The sequence below is a fragment of the Macrobrachium nipponense genome, chromosome 27 (genome assembly GCF_015104395.2).
Source record: "Macrobrachium nipponense isolate FS-2020 chromosome 27, ASM1510439v2, whole genome shotgun sequence".
Classification (NCBI taxonomy): Eukaryota; Metazoa; Arthropoda; class Malacostraca; order Decapoda; family Palaemonidae; genus Macrobrachium; species Macrobrachium nipponense.
This window is the reverse complement of record NC_087216.1, coordinates 26,212,191-26,228,526: the sequence shown is the minus strand read 5'-3', so window position 1 is coordinate 26,228,526 and position 16,336 is coordinate 26,212,191. Positions and strand designations below refer to the sequence as shown.

General features: G+C 38.8%; 1 protein-coding gene across 1 annotated transcript; it reads left to right on the top strand.

Annotated features, from left to right (window-relative positions):
- Nucleotides 1-1,732: 1,732 nt before the first annotated feature.
- LOC135200949 (vitellogenin-like) lies at nucleotides 1,733-12,230 on the top strand. The gene is made up of 15 exons (XM_064229725.1): nucleotides 1,733-1,881; nucleotides 2,283-2,525; nucleotides 2,654-2,844; nucleotides 3,016-4,110; nucleotides 4,247-4,403; nucleotides 4,526-6,148; nucleotides 6,293-6,538; nucleotides 6,715-6,875; nucleotides 6,989-7,590; nucleotides 7,736-8,117; nucleotides 8,540-9,226; nucleotides 9,336-9,863; nucleotides 9,981-10,344; nucleotides 10,667-10,944; nucleotides 11,082-12,230. Exons 1-15 carry the CDS (start codon nucleotides 1,830-1,832, stop codon nucleotides 12,084-12,086), a joined length of 7,614 nt encoding a protein of 2,537 aa, XP_064085795.1. The 5' UTR covers nucleotides 1,733-1,829; the 3' UTR covers nucleotides 12,087-12,230.
- The last annotated feature ends 4,106 nt before the right edge of the window (nucleotides 12,231-16,336 follow it).

The following is a 16,336-nucleotide window of genomic DNA, read 5'->3' as shown; positions in this document are numbered from 1 at the left end:
CTCTGGCTTGAATGTAAGTTGAGCAAATATTTTCTCTTCAGAATTGTGCTGCTTACACAATTTCATTTTAATGTTTTTGACGCTGCTAGTTTGCTTGCAACGAAAACATTTACTTCAAATCGTGTGGTTACACTCCTAGCAAAGCAGTTCCGAAAAGTGTTCTCTCTCTTATGAACACTACTTTATTCTCAACAGAGTAGTCCTGAAAACTGCTGTCTCTCTTATGAGCACTACTTCACTCTCAACAAAGTAAACACCGAAAACTACCACCGAATCTCTCGAACACTACTTCACTCTTAACAAAGTAGTTCTGAATACTTCTTGTTTTCGATTTTCATGGAATTCCAGTTCTTTTCCCTTTTACCACCAACAAAGAAAATTTATTTTCTTATTTGGTCTGTTTGTTTGGCTGTTAGGAGGATTGCGCAAAAGGTTACGGATGGATGCTTAGAAAATATTTTACATTGAAAATCCCTCATGACGGGCGACAGGTGAACCGATTTCATGAGAGGCAGGAAAGTAACTTCTGGTAGATATAGGAATCCAACTTCTAGCAAGATGAAGCCTTTTTGAAGGTAGACTGCTCAGCTTTAGCAGAAATTTGCTTTAGTTCACTTGCTATGAAATTTATTGTCAAATTTATTTCCTGAACATGGATCAGGACAGTAATATTGTGTGATTTTGTGTCCTAAATCTTTACAGCACAGATCTTTATGGATCGTTACCAACCGTTGTTGACCAGTAGTATGGGATTTTAGTCTTGGCTTTATGTTTCTGATCTTTATACATTTCCTTTTGCACTTTATGACCTTCGTTTTCTTTAACAACACCAATCTGTTTCAGGATCACAGTGCAGCCTTAGTGACTGCTGAGAAGGATGGTAGTGACAGCAGTGGTATTAGCAGTAATAGTAATAGTTTCATACGGTTTCTTTTGAGGGAATAAGAGGTACTTTCTTCTTATTACTTCATTGCTTCGAGACTTTTATCAATGTATATTTTTGGGGGCAAAAAAGGCTTTGGTATTGCGCTATGTTCTCAGGATCTAAGTAAATCACTAGACTGAAGGTACGGTCAATTTAATTCAGCATTCAATTAATAGAACAGGCAGTTTAATGCAGCATTCCACTGATGGTACAAGAATTCTCTTTGTGTGAAGCATTTCTGGACCAAGGATGATATTTTTGGCTTGTTCTTTATGACAAATGTGCTTTACAGCAACTACAACAATAATGACAATGGAGAAACAAAACCACAGTTGTGTTTATGTACATATATTTAAAGATAAATCTGTACAGGAAGCCTTCAGGAAACTGTTCGATTCCCCTTTTTCAATCACTGCTTATATACATATATATATATATAACTGCAGATTTGTTTATCACTTTAAAGCCACTGTAGGTCTGGTGTTCGTTGCATCTGAAAAGTCGACCAGAGCCAGTGTTTTGATTCTAAATTTGACAGTTAGAAAACAAAGGGCATGCAAGGAGGAGTATTCGTATAACTTCACAATTCATTATAAGTTGAATAACGGCCTATACTTTGACTGACAGGTGTATTACCTTTGCGTGATTGCATTCCTTATCACAGCTTCTCAGACGCACTTCGTTTATCACACCCTCCCAGACAAACTACACAAATTGCTGAATACTACATTGCAAGATAAGAAAGTGCCATCATAAAAATGAGCCTTGTAAAAAGAATATCAGCTTTTTCCATTGTTATCTGTCAAGGGGACTAGTCGAAAGTCAGTGCCCATTTGTGGGTATATAAGGAGCTTCCACAGTGAGTCAGATTCAGAAGTTGTGGTGCCAACTATCTGCTGTCACCATGACCTCCTCAGCCTTCCTGGTTTTCGCCATTTTGGCGACTGCCTCAGCTGGTAATTATTCTTTGTTTACTTACAAATTTAATTAAGCTCTACGAATGTTACACCAAATTTAGTGAATAGTCTTAGTATTTTGTAACATGGAAACTATTTTATATTTGAATTTAACTACTAGAGATTTTCTAATAAGTAACAAACGCTGCATAGAGGTGAGTTTGATTACAGAGAGCACTTATAGATTGTTAATAATCAAGTTGGTGACATTTTAAATTATCATTAATGCAAATTTTATTACCCTCTAGGTCCATTCAAAGGGTGATACGCTATTCAAAATAAAAACTAGTAACTTACCTCGTCAATATCGTAAATGTTCACACTTTAAATGTGAAATTACAAAGGACCTTTATTATGCAAAAATTTGTATGTTTCGTCTCTGATAGCTTCCTTTTCACCAGCTCCTTGGCCATCAGGAACTAACTTATGCTCAAAGGAATGCCCAATTGCTGGATCGCCCAAACTCTTCTATGCCCCTGAAAAGACTTATGTTTACTCATACACTGGCAAGTCCCAGATCCACCTGAGGGATGTTGAAGGGGCCAACGTAGACATGGAATGGAACTCCCAGGTCGAGCTTTCGTGGCTCTCCCCCTGTGATATGGCCATCACCATGAAGAATCCTTCCATTGGAGGTGGTTCAGGTAGGGTACTTAAAACCCTTGGTATTAAACTGAATTCTTATTTTGAGCTGAAATCTTGGGACACTGAAATATGGAGGGAACTCTGCACCTGTAATTTGAGGTCAGTGAAGGTTAATTTGTACTTTCAGGGTCTGCTGAAGCCAGGTTCCTCGAGAGATATCCCTTAGTGGTGTCTATCATTGATGGACGGGTGAAAGCAGCCTGTGGCCATCCTGATGATGACACTTGGTCTATCAACTTGAAAAAGGGCATTGCATCAGCTTTCCAGAACACCTTACCCTCCAACTCCACCATCAACTCAGGCCTTAACTTCACAGAGGTGAGGATAATGATAATGAGATAAAAAGGATTTTAATTTTTTGAATAATTATTTCTAATAAAAATATTCTATGGAATTAAACAGATCTTATTTTTATATGGAATATGAATGAAAAAATTAACTTTTATAAATCAAAGCATCTTAATATACATTTTTCCTATTTTTAAACAGACTGATATAATTGGTAACTGTTCAACTATGTATGAAGTGCAACATGAGGGAGAAAAGGTTGTTGTGACCAAGTTGAAAAACCATCGCTTCTGCCAAGATCATTACGCTAACCGAGCTGAGACACCAAAAGCTTGGCTGAAGGCTCCTTTGCCTATGGAAGAATCCTACTCTGAATGCAAACAGGAAATTACAAATGGTATTTACACCAGCATTACTTGTAAGGACAAGAATGTCATAAAACCAGCCTATGGTTCTTACAAGTACGTTGAAGCCCACCAAGAATCAGTTTTACGATTCCAGTCAGAAACAGACCAGATTCCTCCTTCAGTTTCTCAGCTGCCTAGCCGCTTCATCAGGAAGACTCTTCGTTATGACCAGCACACACTAAAGAAGGATCCATCAATGGTGGCCAAACTTGACGAAATGCTCAAACAAGTATGCGAAAAGGTGAAGCACGGAGTCCACGAACATGCAGCATCTCAATTTGCCCAAGCCTTACATTTCTTGCGCCGTGTACCAGAAGAGGCAATCCCACAAACCCTCGAGAAGATCCGTGGTGGCCAAATCTGTGAACAACGTCAAAAGATGGAGAGCATGTTCTTAGACGGATTAGCTTTTGTTTACGAATCTGGAGCAGTCAAGGTTATGGTGCAAGAGTTGATTTCTGGAAAAGCTACTGGAGGTCGAGCTGCTCTTTATGCTGCTTCAATGTACTTCATGCCCCGACCATGCATTCACTCCATTGAAGCCTTGAAACCTCTGTTTGAAAATTTCCAGCGTTTCCCAAGGACCACTTTAGCTGGTGCCACCATGGTCCATACTTACTGCAGACAAAATCCTAAATGCCAAGAAAAAGCTCCTGTCAGACAGTTAGCTGAGACTTTAAGCAGCAAAGTAGGACAAATGTGCACTGCCTCACCAAATGAAGAAACTAGAGAGCATGCTCTTGCTCTACTCAAGTCCCTTGGCAATATGGGGGTGATGAATTCTGAAATAGCCAGACCAATCTTGCAGTGCATAGAAAACCCAGAAGCTGATAAAGGCATCCGCAGGGCAGCCACCCAGACCTTCAGGAACGTTCACTGTCACCAGGAAGTAAGTCCCAGAGATCTTGGATTATCTATTATTTCAATTATGATTACGTTTTAATATATTTATTATAAAACAAATCATGAAGGTTATAAGTTGTTCAAATGAAGGATATTTAACTCATAATGCTCTGATTTTCCAGATCCACCCAATAATGAAACAGCTCATTAACGTTGCTCTCGATCATAAAAAGCGAACCGAAGTTCGAATTGGATCATATCTTGCAGCAATTAAATGTGCTAAACATGAAGAACTGCACAAGATTACTGAAAAAATAGCTAAGGAAGAAAATACACAAGGCAAGACAAATATTATTTCTGAGTTCGAATATGATACTATTGACGTTATTTACTCTTTCTATATTAACTCTTGTAAGTAATGCAAGCTTTAATTAATCTAAATTTAACATTTATCTTTACAGTGAGAAGTTTCATCTTAAGCCATCTGCACAATATCAAGGAATCAACTGTCCCTTACAAGGCAAATCTCAAATCTAGGCTTCAAAATATAGTCCTTCCCTCTAACTTCACCAAAGACTGGCGAAAGCACTCTCGCAATATCGACCTGTCTTACTATGCACCAACCTTTGGCGTAGGTGCTGGTGTGGAGTCTAATGTCATTTATGCTCCAGGATCTTATGTTCCTCGCTCGGTTAACCTTAATCTCACAGCAGCCCTTGGTGCAACACCTTTCAATATTGGAGAGATTGGAGCACGTTTTGAAGGACTCGAGACAATTATAGAAGAACTTTTCGGGCCACACAGTTACTTCAAGAGAACTCCAGCAAGACAGATCTGGGAAGATCTCAAAGAGACACTTAGCAAGATAAGCGAACGTTTAGAAGGCTCATTCAGGCAGAGAAGGTCTATTGACTTGTCCCAAATCTCTCATCTCTTTGACAAACTATATGGCAACAGACACATGCAGAAAGCTGATATTTATGCTCGGATTAATAATCAAGAAATGGCCTTTGGATCTTGGGAAGGAAATATGAAAAATATCAAGATCGACGAACTTATCAATAACTTATTTGATAAGTTTGACAACATGATTAACAGAGCAGCAACCACCAACATCGATACAGTAAGAACAGCTCAGTTTTACATGAACAATCATTTGCCTACAATTCAAGGATTACCCATCAAAATTAAACTGGAGGGAACAGCTGTGGCCGGAATTAAGATGGAAACTCACGTCAGAGGACTCACCTCTGGAACTCCTGGTGTTGTCAAGTTCTTGCCAAGTTTATCAACTCAAATAGATGCATTTATAGGTTATGACTGTCACATTGTTCGTGCTGGAATTAAGATGAAGAATCACATTGCCACAAACTATGGAGCAAGCATTAATGCTAAATACACACCTGGTCAAGGCTTTGAAGTAGAATTAGAAATGCCAGAGAAAATGGAGTTGCTGAAGGCACAGAGTGAAACTTACCTTATGAAGAGAGTAAAGGGTCAACAGGAGACCAAAGTTCATCCTTCCTCTGTACAAAGCACACGATTCCAGACTCAGTCTTGTGTAACGAAAATGGAACCAGTTCTTGGACTCAAACTCTGCTACAACGTCAACATGCCAAACATTTTCCGTAGTCAAGGTCTTCCACTTGGTCCTCCTGCTATTTTCAAGGTCGTCTTAGAGAAGGCGGAATCTGGAATGAGAGGATTCCTTGTAAAGGGCAGAGAAGAACATGTTGGAGGAAAGAAGGTGATTAAAGTCGAGCTAGAAACTCCAGGAACCTCCTCACCTAAGAAAGCTACTGCCATCATTACATCAGCTAATGAAGGAGAGGAAAAGAAAATATCTGCAACATTTGAATGTGAACGTTTGGGAGGAATCAGCATCCATATGATGAGAAAGTGGACTCAGTCAGAAAAACAAGTCGAGATGATTGCCTATTTCAGTGAAAGCAAACAGTACAATCCTAGTACGAAGGGCATGGAAGCTAAATTCTTATGGAATGGTGAAGGGGAAGAGGTTAAATTGGATATGGCATTGAATACATTAGCTGCCATCAGAGAATGGGTACAACTCAACTTTGAAGGTAAATATATCATATGGTTTTTATTGTTATCCTATTTTGTAGAGTACAATTTTAAGATTTTTTCATGGTAAGACAACTTCGTGTAGTAGGAGTACTGACTTTCTTGTTGAAAAACTTCATAGTTTTCTGTAATATTCTTGACAGTTAGCGGAGACCTGAGGTATCATGAATGGTGCAGAATACCTCTTCCACAAAGACTGCGCAAATTCGAAACTAACGTAGCACTTAGAAATTGGCACATCATTTCTTTTGTGAGAAAGGAGGGCGAATCCCAGTACAAGTCAACTCTCAAGATTGGTCAACGAGGAAATGAAAAGGTTGATATAATTGGCAACCATGTAATGGAAGGAAGTTCATACAGAGAAATGACCTTCAAATCTAACATAGAAGGTATATTTTTTTTATCAAAGTATTTGGGTCTGTTGCTATATGTTTTCCTTTTATAAAATCATTGGTTTTTTGGTAGTGTGATACATAAACTACGAGTAGTATCTGCATAATGTTATTGCTATAAGGTATGTTTCTTGTAGGAAACCAGTGAGAGATTTGTAATATATACTTTTCAGCTAAAATTGGAAATGCCAGGTACAAGAAAAACTTTGTTTTATACAACCAAGAAAGTAAAATGGGAGTTGAATGGCAAGTGGCTTCCCAAGAAGGTGGAAAGGTTATTGAATTAGAGATGATACTAATTCGGTCAGGTGAATCATCCCAAGTCAAATTTTTGGTATGTACAGTCTTGCATTTTGTTTTGAAATAAAAATGTTACCTTAACTGTAGTACCTAACAAGTAAGAAAGGTTTTTGAGATTGTAAATCGGATTAATTCCCATATTCACAGCTTGATATTCCCGAACGCATGAAGAAAGTCATGCTCGAAGCCTCTGCAGCAGGCCAAGGAAGCTCTCAGTTCCAAGTCAGAGCAATGGCCAAGTATGGAGAAAGTCCTATTTTCCATGTAGAAGGACCAGTCACCGCAATGCTCTCATCTAAAAACACTCACCTCAAGACCGAATTGAGGACTGTTTTACTTCGCAGCCAACCCTACACAGTCACAACCTCTCTTGTAATGATGCATGGCAAACAAGCCGTTGTCTTTGAACTAAAAGACAGAGAAGAACATCTCATTACTGTGCAATGGAATATGGCGACTCGAGATGGACAGGAAACCCATCTGGACTTTAAGATGCTCATTCCATCCATGATAGAAAAGACAATGAATGCCATTGTCAGTGAGAAAGTCTTTCACTTGAGTGTCAACCAGCTGATAGGACCAAAGAGCTCTTCCCCACTGAGAAGGAAAGGTTTCTTGGATGTTGATTTCGAAGGCAAGAAAGCAAACGTCGAATTTGCTTGGGACGCTGATCGTAACCCAAATAAGAAAATCAAGGCTGAAGTCAAAATGGTAAATCCACTTTCAACTCTACGAGACTGTGTCATCCAGTGAGTTATTTTCAAAGGTTTTCTGGTCAAATATGTTTTCTGTCCCAATAACTTTCCTGTTAATCTTATTCATGCAATGATAGGGGGATAATTAAATTTCGAACTATTTTTAGCTTCGAGAATTTGAAACATTCTTTCTTTACAGGGGTAACTGGGCCTACTTAGAGAGACAACATCAATTCAAGGCTGAACTGAAACTCAGTGACATCCGCTCTTGGTTTGTTGGAAGGAACAGCTTGATGCTAGAGGTAACAAACCCCAACCAAAAAATGTACAAAATGAATTCTATCTTAATGGTGGAGAAAGAGGGATCAGGACCAAAAGTAGGGGCAGACATAACCTTCAGGACACCTGAAAACAGAGAGTATAAGTGGAATTCCGAGAGTTCTCTTGAGTGGCGCGAAGGACTACAGAACATGAGGCTGATGACCAAAGCAGATCTTGTTTTGCCAGAAGGTCGACAATCTAGAGTAAACTTAGAAGCAATGCATCGCTGGACACCTAGCCAAAGGGAAGCTGAATTAAAGGTAAAAGGTTATTTCTGTTTTATATAATATAACAAACTAAACAATCATATTCATACTGGAACAACTATCTTATTCCCTAGACCATCAAGTATGTGGAAAGAGGAGTATTCATAGTTAATCTCCTTTAAATCATTTTATACAAGTAAAGGAAAAGATTCTTTTACACACAATCACTTCAGTCACTTTAGGCAAAAAATCGACCTTCACTATAGTGTTAAAGAGATTTTTTTGTTAAGAAGCACCAGTATATAAACATTTATATGTTTTTACTAATATGAGAAATGTATTTAGACAGTACCCCACTGGCCATTTTCATGGAATTTTTTTTTACAAAATAATAGATATCTCTAATGTAAAACCAATACTATGTACTATGATGAAGCTACTGATCTGAAAGGGAATAAAACATCAAAACTTTACAGATTGAAGTGACCTGCCCATCACTCCCACAACCAATCAAGACCAAACTTCAGCTGAATAATCAACAGGGTGAATACAGTACCAAGTGGGTCATTGAAATGGGCTCTCCAGTAAATGGTGCAATGTACAAACTAAAATTGTCTCCTGAGCATGGAGTACAAGGGTTCGAAGTAGAACTTAACCTAGAAGAAGTACTTAAGCTCCTGAAGGCGATAGATCACCTCATATCTTCTAGCTCTTTGTCCATGTCTGATAGCCCTCGGCATTCTGCTCTTTACCGTGCTCACTACAAACATCATGACCACCATTCTTATTCCCTGTTGCTGATGTCACCCTCTCGTACAATGGAAGGAGGATGCAGCTGTAATCACTGCATTGGCATGCCTTGTGCAGAATGCCACTGTAAATTTGTTCCTCACAAAGGTTTAAGTGATTCCAAATATGAGATTGCCTTCCGCCGATCTCATTCCGATTGGAGTGGAGAATCCAGATATGAAGGTCGTGTCAGCCATCCAGGACTAGAGAGGGACCGTCGAATTGATATTCAGCTTAGAAGAGAGGAACAGAAGGTCACAGGAAGTGTTGAGCTCGATATTTTCCTCAGACCAGAAGATAAGATCACTGGAAAGTTAGAATCACTCATTTATGCTCGAAACACTGTCATCGTTGAAGCAAAACTTGAAGGAAAGGTGAGTTGTATAAAAACCTTTATCCATTGACATTTATTTTGTTTAAGTAAAAATATACTTTTCAAATGAGGTGTCCTTTATATATATTGATAAACTATTTATTTGGCAGATACTGAAGGATCACCCCAAGGTCATTGTACGTGGAGCCTATGGTCCAAGCAATGTTGGATTTGATATTAAATTGCACAAGACTCACTCTTCTCCTACATCCTTCAGAATGTCAGGAAGATATGAGAAGAGGAATGGCAGAAATGCCGCTGCTTCCTTCATCATAGAGAATGAAAATCAAAAAACCATTGACATTTCTGTAGCACTTCATCCTCATCAGAGTCCTTGGTGTTATGGAGTACGAGCTGAAGCTAAGGCAAAGTCGTCTATCATTGGAACTTACGACATCTATTCTGAGCTTTGCAAGCCAGGATTTGTATCATTGACCACAAAGAAACATGGAAGTGACAAGATGTACATAACTAAGCTCGGTATAGAAGGAATGAAGAACATCGAAGCCAGTATTTTGGAAGCTAACCCACAAACCATGGAGAAAAGACCACTTGGCATGGCTCGTATAGTGCTAACTTCTCCCACAATGATGAAGCTGGAAACTAAGTATGAAGGTGATAAGCTACATGAAATCAAGGTTAGTATAATGATATAGTTAATTCTGAATTTAATCAGTATTCATAAATTTGCTATTTTCTCAAGCATGAAGAATTGTATCAAGTACCAGAGAAACATAATGAAATGTATTTTCCAGAGTACTGTACGCGATATGTGGTGGAGGCTTGTTTCATCTGCAGGTAACGGGATGGATTCTTTGTGCAGTGAAGTTTTACAAGAGGGCTCTGGATCACCTTCTGGTCACATGTCTTCGGTATGGCGGGAAATTAAGAATGAAGCCTCGAGAATCTATTCTGATTTGGAAAACGATTTAGTCATTCCTAAATATGAGAAGCTTAGGGAATGGCTTCATGGTGGCATTCTCTCTAACATTGCTGAGGGATGTTCAAAGGTTTGGTCTCATTATGCTCACTTCCAAAGCAGTTTATCATCATCTGTATCCAACATGATAAGAACTATTCGAGAGGAATTCCCTGGATTAACTAGAGTAGTCACTGAAGGTGCGTCATTCATGGAAAAAACTAGTTATCAGTTTTGTCATGTTCAATCCTAAATCCAAAATGAAGTATAGTTTCATCAAAGCCACTTCATTCACAGTGGAATATTTGAAGACAATTATTCATACATTTCCTTATGCAAATGGCTTTGTCTAATGGTGAGAATGGAAATGCTAAGTCAATACATATAAACATAGAAAGATAATATAATAAGTTAGAATGATGTATGTAGTTAATTCTGTATATTTTATCTTTTTATTTATAAGAGCATTTTGATGAACTACTAAGGAGCTTTTGATATATGTTGCATCGATATTCTTTGCAGTTGTAATGGGAACTGCTCGTGGCCTGCAAACTGGTGAAATGCCTGAGGTGTTCCGTCGATGGTGGAACGATTTCCTTGAGAGTTCTTTCTGCAGGGCTATAGCATCTGACTTTGAATCACTCTGGAGTGAACACCAAGAGGAGTACCAGGGATTGCAGCAGATCTGGAGGAAAATCAAGAACGCTCTCGCAAAGGACGTTAACAGGCAGAGACGTAATCTTATGCACTATAAGAAACCCAGACATCTTGTTAACTGGATCATCCATGAAATGAACTTTGTAAGGACGCTTTCTTTTTCCAAAACAATTAATGTAGGACATTTTAAATGCAAATGTTGATATTGAAATTATAAGCTGGAAAAGTCTAATTCTACTTGAGGTACTGCAATTAAAACTCCTTCCTTTCTTTTTCATAGGAACGAATGGTTTTCAAGGGTGTAGATAAGGTTATCAAGAATGTTGTGCAGAAAGCTCTCTTCGTACCTGTTCAGATCGATGGTAACCACTTCCAGCTTCAGTTACCTATTCGTCGACCAGTGCACTCACTTCCTCAAGCTTTGTCTTATGTATCAATGAATCCAACTCCAGTTGTTGACCGTGCATTATGGTGGTTTGAAGCTCTTATGCCCACTCCAGTTGATAATATTGTATGGGCTTATTATAAATTCCTTCCTCGCCATGCACGTTATCTTCTGCCACCCTACAATCATACAGCGATGGTTGTTGATGGATCAGAGATCCTCACCTTTGATGGAGTAGTTCTGCGAGTACCTCATTCTCCCTGCAAAGTCTTGCTTGCACAGTACAAGACTCACTCCTTGATTATGCAAAATCAGCAGCCTGGCCATTTGCCACACTTCATTTTGAAGGCTGCTGGAGCGACAGTGGAGGTCAAGCCTGACTTCGTTGTTACCGTCAATGGAAATCCAGTAAGTGGGCCCAGGGAAGTGCAAGGTGAAGTCGTAATCATGAAAGAAAATGAGAAGATCAAGGTCAGGACTCCATTCATAACACTCCGTGTCTACAGAGACAGCCACACTGCTTCAGTCGAGGTCTCTGGCTGGACATTTGGTAGAATAGCTGGTCTTTTGGGCATCTATGATGGGGAAAAGGCAACTGACAGGTTGACACCTCAGGGTACAAGGGCATCTAACCTGCAAGAGCTGGTTAAGTCCTGGCAGGAGAATCCCCAGTGCGAGACTCCTCATGTTGCTCCTGTTAGTCCTATGCAGGTTCCAGTGGTCCATATGCTCCACTGCCAAACCCTCTTCGGAGTTCGATCTCGCTGCAACCCAATCGTCCGCATAGAACCTTTCAAGAAGATGTGCTTAGGAAGTGGAAATGCTTGTCATGTTGCTAAGGCCTATCGTGCTATGTGCGAAACCAAAGGTGTTAAGGAGATCTTCCCTCTAGGATGCTAAGTCTCATGCTTTTCCACAGAACTGACCGTGTAAATAAGTGACAAGCCTAACGACCTCGTTTCTTAGCTTTTAAGGAATGCATGGAAATAACACAAAAATAATTATATGCTGAAACGATAATAAATATGAGCAACATAACAATAATTTCATTTATATCCTAATTCGTTTTCAAATCATTGTATTACATCATCACTAAACTATCGTTGTTTTTACCAACAACACACTTCTACGCAATGGGAGCTTACATGAGTTTTCATTCTATTTATTGGAAAGTAAATTACTACCAAATTTAAAAAAAGTTATGCCATATTTTACACTCGTTTTTGGTTCCTTTCCTCATTCTATGAACATATGATAGCTCCTATCATTCCCTATTCTATTTATTGTATTGTATTGTCTGTAATGATTGTTTTCTTCTATTACAGAGATAGTGAGAGATGTTGATAGATTGCTTTTATAATTTTATAGGTCTCCCTTCTCTTATAAGTAACTCAACAATTAAAATTGTTGGTAGTTTTCGGAAAAAGTAATTCTTACTAATTTAAGCATGTTCTATCTGAAACATCTAAAACTGGGAATACTTCTAAATCTCTAAGCCAGGGAGTATTTGAATCAGGTTTGATGCAGTGTCAAGGTGACAACGGGTCACACAGGCACGGGGCTTGCTGGAAAGTGGTGAAGTTCCTAAGGAGTAGGTGGAAGGTTGAAAATGCAGCACACTGCTACATCTGGGGATATCGTCCAAAAAGTCGAATACCTTCAGTTTTAAGGTTTTAGTTTCCAATACTACTGAAATATCTGAAATATCAGTTTGTTCTGCTCTAATCGTCTTACAGAACACTGGACGCCCCTGGAAGTTGGTGCTCTTCCATACCCTTCAATTGTTGAAGTTTGATTCGATTTATGGGACGTAGGCTCTCATGCCAAGCACCGGGGTACTGTCAACCATTCAGTGCTCATGATAATGTACAAGAGGAAACTGGGAATAGGGATAGGGTAATAGCCTCGAAAGTGGATACAGCTAGGGGCCAAAGAGATGCTAGAAACATCCTTTAGTACCGGCTACATTGTGACAGAGTAAAAAGCTCAAAAGTAGATGCAGCTAGTGTCTGAAAAGACGCTGCAAACACCCCGAACTACTGCTTACGTTGCATCATGTGAGGTGCAGTGACGGGAGAAACCCAGCACTACAGGGGAATAGTTGAGGTTGACACCACAGGCTGCTATGTCACAAAGCGAGTGAAGAGGACAAGAAAGAAGAAAAGGAACTGTTGTGAACCCAGTGACGTCTCCGCACAAGGATGTCTCCCTTCAGAGAATGTAATTGCGTGCTTGAAAGTGCTAAGGCTGCGGTTTCACTTTCTTCAAATTGTGGTGCTCAAGGGATCTGGGACTGACCTGATTTAATGCGCTGATGCACTGCAATATTAAGGCAAAACAAATCCTCCCCTATATAATTAAAGTCTGAAGAAGAAAACCATGTGAGAAAAGAACTACGGATAAACTAAACGGGAAAATAATTAGACACATTGATAGATATAGGACTGGCAAGCATGAGAAACAGTAGCGAGACGACAAAGAACATCAGAAAACTCAGCACAGTCCTCAAGATCAAGGTTCAGAAGGAAGGTTTTCGTTGTGCACCCATCTGGACTCTGGTAGAACTCAACCCAGAACTCAAAATGCTATCAAGATACAACTGAAAGGCCCCGATGGACCTTGTGACAACACTGAATTCACAAAGCAGCTCCGGCTTATGCTACTTGACCACAAAGGGCCAAGGCCAAACTCCACTTAGCTATGAGTCATCTGGCTCAGGTTCAGTGCATGGAGGTCCGAAGGATGATGAATGTGGTCGAACGCCTCATTCGTTCATTCAAGTTTGTTGCTAGAAAAGAATTCTAATAATATAATAGTAATAATAATAATAAGGAACCTGGAAAAACCGGATGCCGAAGTAGCTCCAGGACTCATACAGAAGAGTGTGCTCCTAGAAACAGCACACATAGTTAGAAAAGTTACAGACTCCTAAGGAGGCAGGATGCAACCTGGAATCCCCCCCACACTATAAAAACCACCCACTCAAATAGGTTGACTGTGATAGACCCCCCCTCCTCCCGCTCCCCCAAATAATAATAATAATGTAAGAAAAGACGATTTCAGGGAATTCTGAGATGGAAACCAAAGTCTACGATGAAGAAACAAAAATGTATTAACGGATACTTGATTGAGTTTCAAAATCACTAACTTTTTATACATGAAAGCACAAAGGCAATACAATAGGAAAGATTATATATATAGATATATTATATATTATATATATATATATAGGTTAAAAAATCACAGTAGATGCACGTATCTTCATTAAATAAGTGAATACCACAGGAAAATGATAGTCAGAAATCCAAGCGCTTTCGTCTTTACTAAGACATTGTCAACGAACGAATGAAGTACAATTGGAGAGAAAGTTATCAGGAAAAAAACAGATGAAAAATTCTAGATGGTTAATTGTCAAAAGGGTAAAAGTTAAAGAGATAATCCAGGATTATCGGGTATCACACGGTCACAAACCAAAACATAATTTATATAACCCTAACAGAAACTACTAAGTATCCGTACAGTCCAAAACATGTAAAAACTGAATATATTAATTTTGTTGCTTATATTTACCTACAACTTTTTTCATTATGAATGGATCAGGTTTAAATAAACCAAGACTTAAATTTAGAACATTTCCATTATTTGACTTGATGAAACAAGATTCAATGATATTCCTTTTAACTGTGTCATTACTTGGGATTAAGGCTCTTGCTTGACTCCAGTTAATAGGATAATCTAAATCTCTCATATGCAAGAATAATGCATTCGATATTTGCCCAGTTCTCACAGAATATTGGTGCTGTTTGAGGGGTTGTGAAAGAGATTTTCCGGTCTGTCCGTAATAGACTTTATCACACTTTTTGCAAGGAATTTCATATATGCAGCCTGGAAGATCTTTAGGAGAATTCGTTATTACTAAACTCTTGACATTAATATTACTGAAAACATTTATGTTAATAAGCTTTAAAATTCTAGGAATATCTAAAAACCTTCCATCATAGGGTAATTTTAAAATGTTATGCTTACTAAATTCAAGTTTGTCATTAGTTAAATAAAATGTTAGGTTTAAATTATGTTTTGGCTTGTGACCTTGCGATATCCGATAATCCTGGATTATCTCTTTAACTTTTACCCTTTTGACAATTAACCATCTGGTATTATTGATGTGTTGTTTACCTGATAACTTTCTCTCCAATTGTATTTCATTCGTTCCTTGACAATGTCATAGTAAAGACGAAAACGCTAGGATTTCTGACTATCATTTTCCTGTGGTATTCCTTCTTAATAATATATATATAATATAATATATATATATCATATATAATAATATATATATATATTCTATATTATATATATGTATTATATATATATATATATATATATATATATAATAATATACATATATATATATAATATATATAGATATATATATATATATATATAAAACCACACTACCAAAGCGTTTTTAATCTTGTCTTTTTCGCAATCTCAAATCAAGACCTTCATGTTTCCATTCTTTCTCCAAGACAGAATCTTCCCCCTTAATAGTTATCGTACAAGTGGCACTTGTGGGCGTGTGGCTTGTGGGGGGGGAGGCGGTAAGGGGGTTAGCCAAATCCCCTCCCACTAAGCAAGGGGAGGGAAGGAGGGAGGGAGGTAGAGAAGGAAGATCTGAGGGAGGAAGGTAAGGGAAGAGGGGAACCCCTAGGCTTGGTGGGTAACTTAATTTGGCTGTTGATGGATGGACTTTAACGCGCCCTAGTCAAGATTTCGCCCTCTCGCTAACTTTAAAGCACGCCAAATTTACGGCCATTTGACGAGCCATTGTTTACTTTCGTTGTGTTTAGCGTTTTTCCTTCTTCATTTTCTTTTTTTATTTCTTTATTTGTTTTCGTGTCTGGGTCTTCCAAACTCCATCCTGGCAAGGGGAAAAAGGTCACGGATAGGAGAGAGAGAGAGAGAGAGAGAGAGAGAGAGAGAGAGAGAGAGAGAGAGCTGGCGAGAGAGAGACAGAGAGAGCAAGAGAATACGTCTCGGTCCCTTGACGCTGATTGGATGATTTGTGACCAGCCAGCCAATCAGGCACCGTATCCGCCTCTCCATTTAGCAAATCGGCTTAATCGATGGTGTAATTCAATAAGCACACATTT

Excerpts from the sequence above, each read along its gene's own strand:
- LOC135200949 (XM_064229725.1), top strand. The coding sequence starts at position 1,830 with ATGACCTCCTCAGCCTTCCTGGTTTTCGCCATTTTGGCGACTGCCTCA. Across the intron at positions 8,118-8,539 it reads AAAGGGAAGCTGAATTAAAG|ATTGAAGTGACCTGCCCATC; the intron begins GTAAAAGGTTAT and ends AAAACTTTACAG. Across the intron at positions 10,945-11,081 it reads TCATCCATGAAATGAACTTT|GAACGAATGGTTTTCAAGGG; the intron begins GTAAGGACGCTT and ends TCTTTTTCATAG.